At 56.2% G+C, this 19,201-nt stretch overlaps 1 protein-coding gene across 2 annotated transcripts in view; it reads right to left on the bottom strand.

Moving 5' to 3' along the window:
* FAM189A1 (family with sequence similarity 189 member A1) overlaps positions 1-19,201 on the bottom strand; it is a 466,288-nt gene that overhangs the window by 612 nt on the left and 446,475 nt on the right. The window contains exons 6-11 of one of the 2 annotated variants that reach the window (XM_033190738.1): positions 15,336-15,496; positions 14,693-14,828; positions 5,052-5,127; positions 2,576-2,800; positions 1,012-1,086; positions 23-715 (exon numbers count right to left, since the gene is read on the bottom strand). In XM_033190738.1, the coding sequence (XP_033046629.1) occupies positions 378-715; positions 1,012-1,086; positions 2,576-2,800; positions 5,052-5,127; positions 14,693-14,828; positions 15,336-15,496 (1,011 nt within the window). In that variant the 3' untranslated portion in view covers positions 23-377. Of the gene's footprint in view, positions 1-22; positions 716-1,011; positions 1,087-2,575; positions 2,801-5,051; positions 5,128-14,692; positions 14,829-15,335; positions 15,497-19,201 lie in introns of those variants that run through there. The other variant, XM_033190739.1, reaches the window with a different exon arrangement.

Below are 19,201 nucleotides of genomic sequence, written 5' to 3'. Positions count from 1 at the left end.
AAGTAAAATCAAGGCAGCCGTTGAAGAAGTTAACTCAAAAGCAAAGGACAGTCTGCCCTCAGGAGGAGACTCCTCCTGGGGTTTCCGTGTTCCCGGGGCTGGCGCTCTGGGCACTCCCTGCCATCCGCATCGCATCTCTCCTCCCCTTCTCAACCCCAAGCTGAGCTAGGGTCAACCTCCAGGGGCTGCAGCCTCCAGGAACGAAGGCCTAGGGGGAAGGGCCGCTGCAGCAGACAGGAACCTGCCTTCCGCCCCTGCTAGAATCCCGAGGGCACAGGGGCTGGTCCTTCCCAGTCTTCTCGGCTCCACGACCTTTGCCCCTTTGGGTCTGATCTCTTGCTGGGGCTGAACCATGGCATCTAGAGACAGGGTCTGCCTTAAGACCAGAGTTGGGGGTGGCAGAGGGAACATGAGACCCCCCTGCCATCATGCCAGGTGCAGGCAGCCACCGCCCAGTGCCCTGCTCCACTGCCTGCCAGGCCAGAGGCTGGGGACCTGGCTCTAGCTCCCCACAGGGTTGACAGCCTCTCTGCATGACCCACAGGCTGGACACTGGGCTGAGGGTCCCTGTGAGAAGGCCAGCTCTGGCAATCAGCGGCGAGGAACGCCAACAAGGTCCAGCGAAGGCCTGGCTTGCCCAGCCTGAGCTTCACGCCAAAGTTGGCACATTCTGGGTGGTCTGTTCTGGGGTCTTGTTTGGTGGCAACTGGCAAGCCTGGCAATTAAACATGAGAAATGAAGAAACTCCCAGGTGGGGCCCATCTGCCCAGATGAAATCTCATCAAGTGGGCTGAGCAGCCACATGCGTGTTAAATTAGTGCTAGCCCTTGAAATAAGCGCAGAGAGAGAGAAAGCAAGAGAAAGGCCCTCAAAGCCAGAGAGTGGGCAGCCCCCATTGCCGGGGATGGGGTGAGGAGCTGCATTTGGAAACAATGTAGCCAAGGACACACCCACACCTGCCCCACCTCCCAGCAGGTGCAGTCACAGCACTTTAGAAAAGAAGCCTCTCACCGCTCCCCGGCACAGCCTCAGACAGTCCCGCTTCCAGGTCCTGGCTACACGGCGGCTTGTGTGAAGAGGCATCGCCTTAACCAGAAGGAGAATTCAGTGAACACATGAAAGGGACAAAGGAATTCCTGAGAAAGCTATCACAACTCGCCTGTGACTAAGACATGTATTTTATATGGTGAGCAAGCAGGAGAAACCTGCTGAGCTGACGGCCACCCAGCGGCAGATCAGACAGGAACCGCCCTGCAGCTGGCCAGGCCTGCTGTGGGTCAAGTGGTGTCCTGGGTCCCACCCCGACACAGTGCAATGGGCCAGTGGCTCAAAGAAAGCCCAGCCCCCTTCACGGGAATACCCACCTGCACCCGAAGAGCTCCAGGCACCCTGGAAGGCCCTGCCTGTGGTGTGCAGATCAGCCTAACCAAGAGGGGACAGCGGCGTCAGGCAGGTGTGTGGGTGCCGAGGTGTGAATTTCACTGAGGGGGGCAGGCCAAACAAAGCCATCAGGGGGCCACAGACTGGACCCATGAGCCCCTCCAAGTACAGGGCATCCTCCTCCAAACCTCAGTGAGTGAATGTGAGCGTGGTGGAGAGAGGCTCTGGAGCTCTGAATAAACCAGCAGAGCGGGGTGTTTCAGAAGGTTCGACGGGACTGTCTCCCTGTGAGCCGGCAATGGGATGCAGGAAAGAGAATGCAGAGAGGACCGCAGCCAGGGAGTCCACACGGGCCAAACCTGGTATCTGCACCAGGAAGGCACCTCCAGGCAACTGGCTACTGCGGGTCCTGGTTCCTTTCAGGGACTCGGTTCGTCCTGGCGCAGCCGAGCTCCAGTAGGGGTCAGCTGGGCAAGACCATCGAGGGGAGACTGAGCCAGACCCGCGGCGCCCTCTTCGGGGTCCCTGCACTTCCCTACCGCAATGGCATGGAGGTCAAAGGTCCACCAGTCTTTATTGGCAGAAACTGAGCCTCCTCTCAAAAGACAGCAATGAGGACTGGGTGTGAATTCTCCAGCCCCGGGGGTGCCCAAGACTTGGGGGGAGTTAGTGTGAAATGCAAATTCCTGGGCTGCTGGCCACAGGGACCCGGTGCCAGGTCCTAGACTCCAGGGCACTGCCCGTGGACACAGTCACCTGGGGTGATTTTCGGAAGCTCTGGGCTGTGTGGAGAGTGCTGCCAAGGTGCCTGGGAAGTGCTTCTGAAAAAGCACCCGTGTCTGCCTGGGGTGGCTCCAGCCGATGACACCCCATACCCAGAGCTATCGTCAGGGGTCATCTGTCCTGTGCAAGACTCTAGGCCTTTTCTGGGCCCTGGAGCACATGTGCAGCACTCACAGCAAATGTCCTGGACTGGCCCCCTGGGCCCCTTGAATCCTTCCTCCCCTGCCAGAGTGGCAGCCTGGTAGGGTGCAGAGGGGCCCTGGCTCAGGGGTCAAGACCACATTCCCAGTGTGGCCCCAGACAGGATTCGCAGGGCCAGGCCTCCACTCTCAGGGATCACTGAGACCTGCAGCATCCAGGGAAAGCCGGCCACTCTGGGGACATGGGTGAGGGGTGAGTCTGGCCACCCTACCTGCCGTGCCAGATGTGCACGAGGTGGGGTCACTGGTAGAGCGGGATACATGCCCGGGACCTGGCTGCACCTGCAAGCCCATGCCAGGATCCTCTGGAGACACGCAGCCAGGGTGAAGGGCAGATTCAGAGGGTGCTGAGGCGTCCACAGGGCCATCGGGGGATGGGCTGGAACCTGGCGTAGCGGTGCCCTCAGACACCAGGAGGCTTGTGCTGTCAGCTGGTACTGCAAGAGAAGGGACATGGCATTAGGGCAGGTGACCGCAGGGGACGCTGGCGTGGGACAAGGTCTGCGTCTCCAACTGCAGACCTAGATGAACTCTGAAACCCTGGGGTGCGGAAACACTGAGTAGGATGGACAAATGCTGCTCTATGCTGTTGAAAGTTGGGGGCACCAGATGAGCTCCCAGAAAGCATTCCAGGAATGGCACGGGTCGGGGACTTAGACCCTTCACACTACACAAGAGACTACAAGTCAGAAATCAGATGCTTTGGTCACCAGACGCTTTGGTCTGGGTGAACAGGGCCGGTGCAGGGGTACATAGCAGCTCCGAGGGACATCAAGCCATCCCCGACAGGTCCCGGTGGGCCTGAGATCTGGCCCACCCATGCAGGGGTGCAGCCCCAGGCCTGCACTGCAGCCAGACAGGGTGGTGCAGGCAGGTGGGACAAATTCCGCCCACAGGACAGTGGCCTTGGCTCTCAGAGTGTGGAGGCCAGGCCAGCAGCCGCAGTAGCCTTGCCCTGGGAACGAGCCGGGAATGCAGACGCTCAGCTGGACCCCAGACCCATGGAAGCAGAGACCCTGGCACTGGGCCCAGCCACCGGGGTTGGAGTGAGCCCTCTAGGGAATTCTGATGCCCTCCAAACTGGAAGAACTACTGCTCTGGACCGGGATGCTGGCCAGGGCTGGGCTCCTGCCCATAACCACTCCACGGCGGCTGGATCGGAGTCTATTTTAATGCCACCTCCACGCGGTGTGCATGCACGTGACAGCGTGATTAACTGCTCCTGCACTCTCCCCTCCAATCACCAGGTGCCCTCAGAGGCCCCTCCCGGCGCTGGAGTGGAGTTGCCTGCATGGGGGACACTTCAGAGATCACAGAAGCCTGAACTCCTCCGGGCGTGGGGCTTCGGGTCTGCTCCTGCCACCCTTTGTTTTCCCTGCGTCTGACAGCTTGCCCGTGGGTGACAGGCTTTTCAGGCACCTCCCACTATTCATCCTCACTGCCCATCTGTTACCCCCACCCCACAGCTGCAGAAATGGGCTTAGACAGGGAAGGGTTGAGGGTCACACAGCCACCAAGATGGTCCTCTACTCAGGAGAGTCCTGAGCCCTGTACCCCAGCAGAAGCCTGGGTTCTGGAGCCTGGGTCAGCTGTAGAGTTCACCACCCAGGTCGCGGGCGGGCGGAAGATCCAGCCCTGCTGAAGTCTGGGCGAGGAGCACCCTGTCTATTTCCACCTGCCCTGAGACAGGATGCAGGAAAGGGCTCCGTCCGGCAGCACAGGCCTCCCTCAGCCCAAACCCCGGAATGCTACAGGTACGGCCGCCCTGTGACAGTGACTGAGATACACTGTACCTGGGGTTGCCCTGGGGAGGTCACTGAACGCCTTCTCGAACAGCCTCTGATGGCTTGCAGCAACCAAAGGAAGGACAAGCTTGCTTCCAAATCCCACAACTGCAAAGACGCTGCGCTCTACAACCCCAGGTGGCCTCCCAGACAGGCAGCCCCTTCCTGTTTCTCTTGGATGTCGAGTGAGTGTTCAGCAGATGACAGAGTGCCCTGGGACCATCATCCTGGCCCTCTGTGGGATCGCATGAGTTATCTAACTTTGTTCTCCAAAGAAGCCAGCCCACGTGACCCCTCGCAGGAGCCTCAAGACGGCGGCTCTCTAGCTGGCCTGGCCTCTGTGCCCTCGTTCCCTCTGCTGTAAAGGACGCTTCTGCTTTCCTGCAGCCTTAGACTACCTCCCCAGCCCCGGCTTTGCACGTGACTCCCACCCTCTGTGTTTGGGGATTTGACTGTTGAACACGTGTCCTTCAATGCCCTCAAGGACATGACTTCCAGCCTGCGCCCTCCTGCCAGCCGCCCAGCCCAGACACCTTCTTCAGAGGGAGGTGCCGTGTGGACATTCGCCCGGTAGGTACAACTTTGGCCCTGGAAAGGGGACCCTAGATGGAGTCATGCTCTTCTTCAAATCCATACCCGTCAAGGGAGAAAGTGGGGCAAAGAGGGACAAGTTCTTCCCGGAGAGTGCGGAGGTCTCCCAGGTATGCTGACTGTAGTGGATGGAGGCACGGGAAGAAATGTGGGGAACATACAGGATATTCAATGGGAAAGGCTGCTGCAAACTCCAGCCCCTTAAAGAGTAAGAAATGGAGGGAGGAGGAAGAAGAGAAGAGAACAAGGACACAAAGAGACATCCTTGAAAACAGGAACATCCCACTTCAGGAGCTGAAAGACATAAGATTACCTGGAGTGCTGAAGCCAGCACTGGTGTTTGGGTCCCCGAAGCTGGACTCGGCCACCTGTTGATCCATACTTGTAACCTACAGTAAGAGACGGAAAGCGTCAAGGCGGGTCGTCCATGGGAACGCAGCACAGCAGCCTCCAGTAGTGCAGGTGCTTCATCTTGTCTCCTGGTGGGAAGTGCTAAGAGACGTTCACCCACAGCTCCACTCCTCTCCTCTACATTTAGGAGGTGGGGTGTGAGGGTTCAAGTCGCCCTTGCCAAAGCCAAAGCCTAGTTTTCTTTTTTCTTTTCTTTGAGGCAGAGTCTTGCTCTGTGGCCCAGGCTGGAGTGCAATGGTACGATCTCGGCTCACTGCAACCTCCACCACCCGGGTTCAAGTGATTCTCCTGCTTCAGCCTCCTGAGTAGCTGGGATGACAGGTGCCCACCACGGTGCCTGGCTAGTTTTTATATTTTTAGTAGAGATGGGGTTTTGCCATCTTGGCCAGGCTGGTATCAAACTCCTGACCTCAGGTGATCTGCCTGCTTCGGCCTCCCAAAGTGCTGGGATTACAAGGCGTGAGTCACTGCGCCTGGCTGAAAGCCTCTTTTTCTGAACGTTTGCCATGAGAGCGCCTGACAGGGCCACAGAGCCACCTGAGCCTGAGTTGCACAGTCATCGAGCTTCTGTGGCTTTCAATTTCTTTTTCTTTATTGATATATTTTAGAGACAGGGGCTCACTCCATGGCCCAGCTTGGAGTGCAGTGGTGCAATCATAGCTCACTGCAGCCTTGAACTCCTGGGCTTAAGCAATTCTCTGGCCTCAGCCTTCTGAGTGGCTGGGATTATAGGCATGAGCTACCACGCCCTGCTTTTTTCAGCTTTCTTCTTGGATATACTGATTCTGCCTGGAGAGGCCTCGGAATAAGGGGAAGGCTACACCCGCTCTGCTCTCTGCCCCATCTTTGTTCTGCCCATTCTGTGTGGGCCATGCTTTCCACCTCGGAGGGCATTAGGGCCTCCTGGATGCGATGTTTGGACGCGATACACACTATACACACGTCACGTGGGCACCCCCGTGCACCCCATGCTACCTCAGAAAACAATTTGTGAATCCGTGTGTTATTTCAGAATTGCTTTGGGGATACACTTGCAAATACTGAGCTCCAGAGGAGACTGGGAAGGTGAGGGGGCTCCTGCGGCTTGGTCTGATTCCAGCTCAGGTAATGACATTTCTGCCTCCCTCATCTCCCGCCACTTCAATCAGATAGCTGGTCTCCTTCATCTCTGCTCTTCAGCCAGGCTGACACCCGGGCGGGGGTTGGGGCTGCAGCCTTCCCACCCGCACAAAGGGTGTGAGCTGCAGCCTTCCCACCCGCACAAAGGGTGTGAGCTGCAGCCTTCCCACCCGCACAAAGGGTGTGTGAACTGCAGCCTTCCCATCCGCACAAAGGGTGTGAGCTGCAGCCTTCCCACCCGCACAAAGGGTGTGAGCTGCAGCCTTCCCACCCGCACAAAGGACCGCCCCGCAGCGTGGCGCTTGAGAGGGGGTTCCGAGACAGAGAAGATGGAGAGCTGCCCAAGTGAGTCCTTTGATCTCACTAAGATGCTTTGGTGTAATGCGGTCCACGCTATTTTTCTTCCTTAGCCCTCTCATTCTGCTGGCAGGGAACCGGTGAGGGGGAGTTCACCCCACCGTCAGCACCCACCTGCTTGTTCACTGAAGTCATGATGTGCCAATAACCAGTTTTGGAAAGCTCTGTCCAGAACCTTCCATGAGTCACAAGAAGCGAACAATGCCCTAACGGTTTCTTTCATCCTGTGTCTCTCCTCCCATATCTAACCCTCTCTCGGACTTGCTTTTCTTTTGGATCATAGATGGGTGGTAACTTAGAACTCCGCTGTCTAAAAGAAAATCTTCTGGTAATAAAGAAATATAAATAAAACAAAAGAAAGAAAATCTACTGTGGGACAAGGTCAGGAGGAAACTGGATTCGCTTCATGTCGTGCAGAAGCGTCACTCACTTCCTCTGGCTCCCGGTCAAATTTGGTCTCCAGAGGAGGCAGCTCCTGGGAGCTATCTATCACCTCTCGCAAGCAGAGTGTCAAGAGTTTAATTTAAATGTGGCCCTTCCCTGATGTCAGAAGCCACCTTGCCACGCTAAGCCATGGGGAAAATGGCTTATGCCATGGGGAAAGGTTCCTTCCATACAGCATTTTCGATGAACTATAACGGCAGTAGAAAAGGGTGGGGAAGAAATATATTTGTGGCATAGAATTTCAGTTGAAATGTGATTTCAGCGAGGAAGCTCATAAACACAGCTCCTTGTAGGAGAGCGGGGAGAGGGCTGTTGACAGGAGATCTGCGGGAATCCCTTCACCTGGATCTTTCTGGTCTGCAGATATGCTATTCTGAACAGTCATGGTAAATGAAAAATCAATTGGCATTTCCACAAATAATTCACATTTTACGAAGCTTGGTGGCTGAGATACTTGCATGGAAATTCTGCCCCATCCTGCGGTTTGTTTCCCACTCCTGGGTGAGGCCAACCATTTAGAACCAGATTTATGAAGAGCTGTTCTTTTGTGGCGATTCCAGCAATCATGGAAAATAGGAGTTAAAATTTTAGGCTGGTGGCTCAAGGCAAATTTTAAAGACACTTTGCTAACAGATTTTATGCCGATCATAAGTTTTAGGACCTGGTGCTGGTCCCGGACTCTGCTGGTCCCGGACTCTGCTGGTCCCTATCCCTTCTCATGACTCCTTGTCTCGTGCTCAGGTTTCCTTCCACCCGGCATGCTGCCACCAAATTAAACTCCTAAAGCACCACTGGGTCACACCCAAGACGCCACTCCTCAAAGGCACTTCTACAGTTTGACATCCAAGGTCATAAAATATCTGCCCAAATGATTTCAGCCCTGGGGTGCTGAAGCTCCCACATTCAGGCTCCAGGCCATCCCGCCATGGGCCTTAGCTGGTGCTCTGACCTTCATCTGCACCACCTCTGCCTCCTTCACACACTGCAGCCCCCCACATCACCTGCCCCTTCACACCCCCCCACATCACCTCCCCCTTCACACACCCCATCCCCACATCACTTCCCCCTCCTTCATACCCCCCAAATCACCTTCCCCTTCTTCACACACCCCACCCCGCCAATCACCTCCCCCTCCTTCACACACCCCACCCCTCCAATCACCTCCCCCTCCTTCACACACCCCAACCCCCAAATCACCTCCCCCTTCTTCACAAACCCCAGCACCCCGACAAGCCCCCCACATCACCTCCCCCTTCACATACCCCATTCCCCACATCACTTCCCCCTCCTTCATACCCAAATCACCTCCCCCTCCTTCATACCCCTTAAATCACCTCCCCCTCCTTCACACACCCCACCCCTCCAATCACCTCTCCCTCCTTCACACACCCCAGCACCCTGACAAGCCCCCCACATCACCTCCCCCTTCACATACCCCATCCCCACATCACTTCCCCCTCCTTCATACCCCCCAAATCACCTTCCCCTTCTTCACACACCCCACCCCGCCAATCACCTCCCCCTCCTTCACACACCCCACCCCTCCAATCACCTCCCCCTCCTTCACACACCCCAACCCCCAAATCACCTCCCCCTTCTTCACAAACCCCAGCACCCCGACAAGCCCCCCACATCACCTCCCCCTTCACATACCCCATTCCCCACATCACTTCCCCCTCCTTCATACCCAAATCACCTCCCCCTCCTTCATACCCCTTAAATCACCTCCCCCTCCTTCACACACCCCACCCCTCCAAATCACCTCTCCCTCCTTCACACACCCCAGCACCCTGACAAGCCCCCCACATCACCTCCCCCTTCACATACCCCATCCCCACATCACTTCCCCCTCCTTCATACCCCCCAAATCACCTTCCCCTTCTTCACACACCCCACCCCGCCAATCACCTCCCCCTCCTTCACACACCCCACCCCTCCAATCACCTCCCCCTCCTTCACACACCCCAACCCCCAAATCACCTCCCCCTTCTTCACAAACCCCAGCACCCCGACAAGCCCCCCACATCACCTCCCCCTTCACATACCCCATTCCCCACATCACTTCCCCCTCCTTCATACCCAAATCACCTCCCCCTCCTTCATACCCCTTAAATCACCTCCCCCTCCTTCACACACCCCACCCCTCCAAATCACCTCTCCCTCCTTCACACACCCCAGCACCCTGACAAGCCCCCCACATCACCTCCCCCTTCACATACCCCATTCCCCACATCACTTCCCCCTCCTTCATACCCCCCAAATCACCTCCCCCTCCTTCATACCCCTCCAAATCACCTCTCCCTCCTTCACACACCCCAGCACCCCGACAAGCCCCCCACATCACCTCCCCCTTCACACACCCCATCCCCCATATCACCTCCCCCTTCACACACTCCACCCCCATCACCTCCCCCTTCACACACTCCATCCCCCACATCACCTCCCCCTTCACACACTCCACCCCCATCACCTCCCCCTTCACACACCCCACCCCCCAGATCACCTCCCCCTTCACACACTCCAGCCCCCCAGATCACCTCCCCCTTCACACACTCCAGCCCCCCAGATCACCTCCCCCTTCACACACTCCAGCACCCCACATCACCTCCCCCTTCACACACTGCAGCACCCCACATCACCTCCCCTTCACACACCCCACCCCCAATCACCTCCCCCTTCTTCACACACCCCAGCACCCCGACAAGCCACCCCACATCACCTCCCCCCCACAACACGCACCCCAGCCTCCCCAGATCACCTCCCCCCCACAACACGCACCCCAGCCTCCCCACATCACCTCCCCCCCACAACACGCACCCCAGCCTCCCCAGATCACCTCCCCCCCACAACACGCACCCCAGCCTCCCCACATCACCTCCCCCCCACAACACGCACCCCAGCCTTCCCAGATCACCAGGCCCGATTCTTCTGCAGAAGCCTCAGAGAAGTTTGTCTCTGTCCAGTCTCCACATGAGAGTGCCGTGACAAGGGGATTCTGTCCTATAGCCCCTGGAGGACCACTGTCATCAGTGGTCCCTGACACATACACTTGCCACCCAGACAGGATCAAACTGGCAATTTCTCAATCACTTTCGTGCTATCAAAAGAAACTCCCTGAACACTGGCTGAAGTGTACAGCCTCGAACCACAGGAAAGAGAATGGCATCTAACCTAATCCTACCCTAATCCGGCCTGTGACCTAAGCCGGAAAGGAAGAGTGCACGGCCCATCAACCAGGCAAGTGCGTATGGAGCCCACCTTGGGGCGGCTGTCAAACCTCTTCCCCAGCGCACCCCCCGCCCCGCCCCAGAGTGGGCTGTTACCCCACAGAGCCCGCCTTCTGCAGCCTCCTCTTTATCCAAACGAGTGCTGAGGGCACTTTCTACGCCATTTGTCCTAACAAGGAGAAGCAACTGACCCCGCCTCGCCCGGGGTGCAGGGTCGTGCTGTGAAGGGGCGCTCCTTGCTGACTAGCCGGGGGGGCTTTGCTGCCTGGGGAGGGGACAGCTGGTGGCGCAGCTGGCGGCATGGCCTTCCCTCTGTGGATGGTAATGGGCTTCTTTGATTTCCAGACTCCCAGACATGGCCGTGAACTAAAAAGTGCTTCCAGGCCACGGGGTCAAAGAGAGTGGGCCCAAGGGCTCTAGCGGCTCCTTCATCACCAGATGCTGCCCTGCTGCCAGGGGGCGCCCAGGGACAGGCCCTGCAGGCGGTCGTGCTGTGCCCCTGCCAGCATGGGGAGCTGGGGGTCTCTGAGCCAACACAAGCTAATTCAAGATCAGCCTCTGACCTTTCAGCTCTTCTCACCAGTTCTGAGAAAGAAATCTCAACTGAAAGAATTCTCCAGAGTTTTGGAGAAGGTCGCATTGGTTTCAGAACCAGCCCCATCCCTTCCGATGTATTCTGTTCTTCAGAGAAAACAGTGAAATTGTGACGCAACAGGAACCCATTCCTTCTGGGTGCCGCTGTGGGGTCACGCACTGAATGGCACACCCAGGTCCAGAAGCTACTTCCGGCAGGCAGGGCCCTTGGGAAGCCAGGGCCTGGGCTCCATGGACAGGGGTTCCTGTCGTCAGGAGGCAGAGGGGTCCGAGGGGCAGAAGGGAGAACAGGGAAGCAGGCTCAGAGTCAGTCCCAGTGCAGAGCTGGAGTTGTGATGGCAGCAGGCAGGGTCGCTGAGCAGAGGTGGTGGAGGGGACAGAGCTGCCCCCTCACCACAAGGCAGCCATGGGGGAACCACACACCTCTGCCACCTTCAGGGGTTTCTGGATCCACCCGCCACCCTGCCCAGTGCCCCTGCTGGCTACAGCGTGGAGCTGCCTGCCCATTGCACCCTCGGTCAGCCTCCCCTCTGCCTTCCCAGGGGCTTCCGTCACGGAGGGCCCTGTCCTGGGCCTGCATCCCCACCATCTAGGTCCTTCCATATCTGCCTGGTGACCTCCTCAAAGGTCCCAGATCCACACTCCCCTCTACCTACCATCCCACCTTCTCTCCTCCTTACCGAGCACCCTGCAAGAGTGATCTGCTCCTGCTCTCCAAGTGGGAGCAGCAGCACGGCTGAGGCTTTGATAGGCACCGAATTCTTAGCCCCAACCCTCCACTTCAACACCCCAATTACTGACTCAGGAGCCCTGGGGGTGGGCCCAGCCATTAGGATTTGATTATCAAGTTCCCCAGGGGGTGACCCACTGGTGTCTGAAAACCACAGCCACACCTGTGCTCCCCTGTGCATGTGCCATCCACTCCTTTACCTGATGTGGTCCAGCCCTGCCCTCCATCCCATCAAAGCTGCTCTGCCAAGGTCACCAGCAGCCCCTCCCTCCACAGTGAGCCACGTGGCCCTGGGGGTTAGCTTCTGGACAGCACCGGGCCCATTGCTTCCTTCCGGAACTGCTGGTTTTGGCACATCCAGGCTCCTGGGAGCCTGCCTCGTGCCCTGTAGCCTGTCGTGTGTGGGGGTGGCATTGCCACCTGCAATGGTGTTGTTCTGGGGGGCTCCCTCTCTCCCATTTTCCAGGCTCCAGTGACAGCGGCAGCTAACTCTGATCACTCTGAACTACAGCTCCAGTCATCTGGTGGACACTCACTCAGAATTCAACCCACCACACCCAGACGGATCACCACCCACGCACACTCATCTGACACTCTTTATGGACGACCTTCTGTTTGGGGGATACGCTGTGCCTGTCCTTCCTTCTGAGCCTTTGCACAGGCTGTTCCCTCTCTCAGGAGCCCTTCCAGCCCCACTCCCTGCACCTCACCTGCCTGATGCCCACCCAGCCTGACCTCCCAGACCCTCCATGGACCCCCATTTGGGCCTGATGTCATGGCAGGTGCCCCACAGTGCACTGGGCTCCCCTCGCAGTGCTGACGAAACTCTTATCACAGCCAACTGTCTCCACTGATAACACTGATTTGAATTATTTTTATCATAAACAGAAAACTAAACAACATTGGGAAGGCAGAGGTCCCAGCTCAGCTTTATAGAAACATCTAAGAACATCTCCATGACTGCACGTGCAGAAATGGGATTTCAGGGCCATGCCCACGTCCTCACTAAAGGGTCCCTCCCCAAAGGCAGCCCCACACATCTGCTTCTAGTATCCACAGTAAAAACGGGGTCCTGGTAAGGGCTCAGGGGTCACTGGCTGCAGCCTGCCTAGCTGCTTTAGGCATTTCAGGGTAGCTGCTCGGGGACTGTCTGCTTGTGTGAGGGTGCACTGGGGGTTCACGGCCAGCCGGAAGCTGAGCTGACCCACCACAAGCCACCCTGAAGGAGGTCCCTGTGGTATATATGAGTGCCCAGGTGCGTAGTGCCTTACAGCGTCTGAATGTGCTGTCCATGTTTCCACAGGGCACAGGGCAGTCGCATCTCCTCCTGTCCTAAGCCCACCCTGCCTGCAATGGTGACCAGTCCTTGCAGGTGTGACGGTCAGCAGGGCTTGTGAGCTTATTCAGCCAACATGGAAATGGCTGCTCCACCCACAGGGGCTCCTCAGGGTCAGCGCTGCCTTGGTCACTGGTTGGGACCAAGGTCACAGGGACCAGCATTGCCACCTGGCTTGCATGCACATGGGCTCTCGGGATCTCAAAGTGACAGGGAGAGCGTTGGGGGTGACATCAAAAGGTCTGAGCCTTGTGCTAGGGTGTCTTTACAGGAGTCAGCAAAGACAGCGGGCAGCCGGCCAGGCCTGATCTGATGCCCTGTACCAGTGCCTGGCCGGTGATCTGGGTAGAGAGAACCATCCGGGGCTCCATGGCTGCTGAGAAGCCCAAAGCGGGTGCAGTTCTGGGCGGGCCTGGACGCCTCTGGTCATGCTGTTGTCTGCTCTCCTCCACTCGCTGCTTGGGCTCAGAATTGGCTTCAGCCCCTACCTCCGCCCCTTCCTGTTGAATCTCCAAGGCTCCCCTGCCCGTGCCCTTTGCTCCAACTCACTGCTGTGTTCCCCAGCCATGTCCCAGTCCCCGAGGCCTCCAGGACCTCCTTGACCACCTGTCAGGGGAGTTCTCTGCATTTCCTAAATTGGACTGTAGGCCTCTCTAGCAGGATTGGGGAAATGTTCACAGATGATATCCTAAAATATGCTTTCCAGTCGCTTGCTTTCTCTCCCTGTATTTCAGGGACGCCAGCGAGCTGTCGATTTGGTCTATTTACATAACCCCATATTCCTCGGAGGGTGGGTCCCTGGAGGGTCCCTTGCACTATGGGCCACGTGACTTTTCCAGATGTCCCCATCTCTCTGCCCTGGCTAGCAGCATTCCACACTGAGTCAGGACAACAACGAGGATGAGGAGGAAAACAACACCCCAAAAGGGTGACTGACTTTTGCTGAATTCAGATCTTACTATGTTCCAAGTCCTGTTGGCTCCATTACAGACAACATCCCATTTCGTCCCATAACCTTGGCACTATTATCACCCCCATTTTACAGATGAGGAAACTGAGGCTCCACGAACACACTGCCTGTCGTGTCAGGCACCATGAGGCTGCGGGAGTGCCTGGCTTGCCCAGCTCAGAGAAGGCCGGAAGGACCGGGTGGCTGAGGCACTTCCCTGGCCCGAAACGTCTCAGCCTCAGGCAGGACCAGGGATCCAGGGCCGCTTTCTCCCCTCCCCAGAGGGTGGTGATGGCAGTGTGGGATCAAGACAGGCTGGGGCACCCTGGGTACTTGGTCCACGGACCCAGCTCCACTCCTGGGGGCTCTCCCCTCGGGTCAGGAGCTGTCCCAGGTCCTTCCGCCCGGATCCCAGACCACCCACCAGCACGAAGCTCAGATGCACCTGGGTTGTGACTGGTGGCTGCAGAAACGGAACTAGGGAGCCAAGGGGAAAAGCATCAACACTGGGTGCCCCAGGCCCAGGCTGGCGTCCCTGCAGGTGCCGCTCTCTGAGCCTGCGGCCTCATCTACAGCACAGGACTAATAAGACCAACATCCCACAGGTTTGCTGAAAGGCTTCGAGAGAGATGCATGTGTCCCGGGGCCTCAGCACAGGGTGCTCATGGGTGTCCACTCCACAGCCAGCTCAGACCTGGCGCGGTGTGAGGTGCCTTCCAAGGGCCGGCCGGGACAGTGTCCCTAGCATTCCATGGGAACTGGCCTTGTCTGGGGCCCTGGGCCTCACCTGGCTGGGAGGAGGCTGGCCCACCACCGCCTCATATGGAGGGGGGAGCTCAGCAGGATAGAGCAGGCCGGGGCTGTTGATGGCCTCGTCATACAAAGTGCTGAATGGAGACGGAGCAAAGTCCAGGTGGAGGCCCCTGAAAAAGACAGAAACATCACATCGTCATTGCCCGAAGAAGGAGGCACAAGTGCTGACGGCTCTCAAAGCAGGGGCGGCCAGGGCTTCCCCTCTCCTAACACTTCCCATCCTTGTGAAATGAAAGCTTCAGTCACAGGGCGATTTATACTTTTGTTTTTTTTTCTGGAATGACATCAACATTTTCAATCAACTCTACTGATCTGTCCATTACAATTCAAATCATCATACAGCCGATTACATCTTTCATTAAACTGTACATGTTACACGAATGACTGTAATGTGACCGCAGCTTTGCATGTCATGAGAATGTAAGGCAGCAACACCTGTCTGCCTCCGGTTTCTTTTGGGTTGCATTACAGGAATGTTCTATGTCTAAGACCCTCTCCTTCCACTGCGCCTCCTCTGTTCTCACCACCATGCCTGCAGGACCACTGCAACTCCCACCTCCCAGACACTGCTGCCGATCTCAGTGGTTTCGAGATGTGGGCAGCCGTGGGAGACCAACCTCTGGGCCTCAGCGGAGGGTGTGCAGGTGTACTCTGGCGGGTAATAGGGTGGAGGCGGGAGTGGGGGGATGAACTCATCGAAATCCAGGGTCTGGTGGAGAACGGTGCCATGAGGAGTCACGCAGGCGGGGTTGGCTGGATGTGACCTCTGTGGAAGGAACTGGAAAACAGAGACAACCAGAGTTATCTGGGACATCTTGTGTGGCTTGTGTCTCATTAAGGTAATTATATGCGAGCTTTAATGATCAGTTTAGAATGCCTGTAATTTCAACTGTCAAGCCATAACTGCTAAGCACACACTTTAAAACGGAGGCTCCAGGAGGAACGCCTCGCATCAGTAATCTCAAAATGCTTTGTTGCCCACGCTGTTATACAGAACGCCTCTTTTTAAAGAAAAAATATGGTCTAGGAAGTCTTTTATGCTGTCCCTACCGCTCCACCTGGCCCCTCTGATGACAGTACTCAAAGACTGCAGTCCAAAGGCTGCCTGACATTCGTGGTTTAAGATGACACTTTGGCTGGGTGTGGTGGCTCACACCTGTAATCCCAGCACTTTGTGAGGCTGAGGCAGGTAGATCACCTGTGGTCAGGAGTTCGAGACCAGCTTGGTCAACATGGCAAAACCCTGTCTCTAGTGAAAATACAAAAAAATTAGCCGGGTGTGGTGGTGCATGCCTGTAATCCCAGCTACTTGGGAGGCTGAGACAGGATAACTGCTTGAACCCGGGAGGTGGAGGTGGCAGTGAGCCGAGATTGTGCCATTGCACTCCAGCCTGGGCAACAGAGTGAGACTCTGTCTCACAAAACAACAATGAAAAAACACGGCATTTCTGGAAGTGTGTTCATGAGAAAACACTAGACCCTCCCCCTTGAGATGTCCCCACCCCACTCCCAGAATTCCTGTGGTGAATCTGTGGGAAATGCCACATGCTCCCTTCTTGGAGTCCTGCATTGAGTATTCATGTATTAAAGTCTCTGAGAAGGGCTGTGCTGAAATACTCATTTAGCTGTTTAATACTTTATCCCAGCATTTCTCAAATATTTCCTAATAGGCCCCATTGGACACAGAGTATCTATTAATATTTTGCAGTTCTCAGGATTTCACACAGTTTGTAAAGCACTGCTCTGAGGAAAGAGAGACAACTTCATGAGTTCCAGAACATTCTATGGGCCAACCTTGAGCACTGAGATGCTGCTTTAACAGCGAGGTGAAATCCCTTTAACAAAAATGAAACCCATTTCTGCCTAGTTTTCCACTTCTGAAGTAACCAACAGCCAACTGCTTTTCTTTCCACCTTCACGTCTCTGCTGCCCAGAGGTCACCTGTGGCGTGAGATGGCTGGGATATTGTTCCAGCTCCAGTCAACGCCGCCCTGTGAGGGTCTACACGGCAAAAAGATACATGCTGCAAAAGCTCTGGGGCAGGGGCCCTCCTGGCGCACGGCAGATGAGGTAAAGAGAGGAAGGGTGTGTGTGTGTGTGTGTGCATGTGTATGTGTGTATGTGCATGTGTGTATGTGTCTGTGGATGTGCATATGTCTGTGTATATATGTCTGTCTGTGTATATATGTGTGTTTGTATGTCTATGTATGCATGTGTGGATGTGCATGTATGTGTCTGTGGATTGTGTGCATATGTCTGTGTATATATGTATGTCTGTGTATATATGTCTGTCTGTGTATATATGTGTGTTTGTATGTCTATGTATGCATGTGTGGATGTGCATGTGTGCACGTATGTGCACGTGTGTATATGTATGCGCATGTATGTGTATGTGCATGTAGATGTGCATTTGTGTGCATAGGTATATGTGTGTCTCTGTGTGTATGTGTGTGTGTGTGTGTGTATGTGTGTGTGTGTGTATGTGTTGAGGGGAAGACAGGGACCCAGAATCACGCCACACAAGCAAGGACAGCTCCATTAGAAAACAGTGAGGTCTCCAAGCACTGTGTGGGGACTGCGGTCCCCAAAGCATTCATGAAGAAGGCATTTGAACGGGTCTTGAAAGATGGGTGGGATTTCATCTAATGGGTGCGCAGGGAGACACTCAGGCTCCAGAACAGTTGAGCCAGGGAAGGATGTGTTTAAGAAAAGCAGATAGATAAGGCTCTGGAAGTCAATTCTTAATTCTGGGGCACTGGGGAGCCGGTAAGGGTGTTGGAGCTGGGGAGCAGGGGGACTGGAGCTGCGTGGTAGGAGGTGCCTTCTGGCAGCAGGGGTAGGGTGGGCTGGAGCTGACAGCCGCCAGGACGTGAAGCACTTTTGCACTGGTAGGGTTGAGGTGACGATTCTGAATGGGGTCAAGCTCTGTAAAATAAGCATGCTCTAGGTTGACGGAGAAAGGCTGGTGGCCGTGTCTAAAGGTGTAACACATCACAGGAAAATGGTCCCGTGGGCCTCCTGACACAGAGCACACTCCTCGCCTCTGGCTAGACCGACCCAAGGCTGCATGTGTTTAGCTGTCCGAAACAGAGGCGAATCGTTGGCTGCGAGCAGGGCGCATGTGCATCTGTCGTCCTCCGCCTTGGAGGCTGTCAGTCCTGATGCCTGCTGCACAGAGCTGAGAGGTAGGGGCGAGGGCAAATGCCCTCAGGTCTAATCAGGAAATAGTTGCAATTCGTCTCTATCAGAAATTAGAAAAAAAATCAATGACATACTCAAGCAAAACTAATGACATGCAGACACCAAAACACTTTCCAATTCAAGGCACCATTCCACCAGGAAGGAGAACAAGCATTTGAAGAGGGGCAGAGCTGCAAGGGACCCTCTCCGCAGGTGCAAAGTTAGCAGAGGCTGCCACACACTGGAGGCTATGTGAAGGTCAAAGGACTGCATCTGCGCTAAGCTCTGGGTCGCCTTTCCGGGGCGTGTTGGCCCCACCTTCCTGGACTCATTTCCCAGGGATCCTTTGACCTTGACTCCTCAGCTCCCCAGCCAGAATCCTGCAAGTGGCGCTTGACGTCTCCCCTCTCTTCCCCACCATCTGTGTGCGTTTAATTAGGTCAGGGTGTGTCTCCCGGCCCAGGGTCGCCAGCTCTGTCCTCTGCTCTGCAGGCTGGGGCTGGAGGTCTGCAGACTACGCTTCCCAGGCTACCGTGCCAGGGCTGCGGGCGGGCGCTGCCTGTAGGGGGCGCCAGAGGGCACCTGGCCGGCGGGCGGGGCGACGAGGGAGCTGCGGGTTTCCCGCGCCTTCCCACTTCTTCCCTTCTGTTCCCCGGCTTTGCGGGCTGAGAGCTGCTCTCTGCAGTTATTTCTCTCTCTGTAACCTCTCAGCACCCTCTTCTGTTCCTTCAGCCTTCCACACCCAAGTAACCGGCTCCCAGTAACTGTGTTGAAATCCTAAGGGCAATTTCTTTTCCTGGCCATCTGAGGCACATCTATTTTACCCCCCTCTGTGTTCCCATCTCGCAGTCGTACACAGCGGGCACTCAGTAAACTTCTGCAGAGGAGACGGGCAGACGCCTCCTTGCGGGGCACCTCCACTCAGCCCCTGTCCACGTCCTCCTCGCGGGAGCTTCTAACCTGTGTGCCTCTCTACCTTGATTTTCTGTCTCTGTAATTTGGTCTCCATCCTGCTAGCAGAGCTGTTTTTAAACCCATCTGATGAGGTCACTGCAGTTGAAAAGACTTTAATGAGACCCTGGCTTACGGAACTCCATCTGGTTTCCAGCTTCCTAACCAACCAGTGCCCCCAAACTCCCCGCTCCTTGAACAAAGTTGCTCTAATCCCAACTATCAAACACGTATTGTTCCTTCTTCCCAGCTCCCTACCTCCCTTTCACCTGGCGCCTCCCAGTCACCTTCAGGACCCGCAGAAATGCCTGTGACCCTGAAAAGCCAGTGGGCAGCCACTCCTCCCCCACCC

The sequence above is a fragment of the Trachypithecus francoisi genome, unplaced genomic scaffold (genome assembly GCF_009764315.1).
Source record: "Trachypithecus francoisi isolate TF-2019V2 unplaced genomic scaffold, Tfra_2.0 Lachesis_group3, whole genome shotgun sequence".
In the NCBI taxonomy this organism is placed as follows: domain Eukaryota; kingdom Metazoa; phylum Chordata; class Mammalia; order Primates; family Cercopithecidae; genus Trachypithecus; species Trachypithecus francoisi.
Note: the sequence above shows the minus strand (reverse complement) of the source record. Positions and strands in the feature narration are given on the sequence as shown.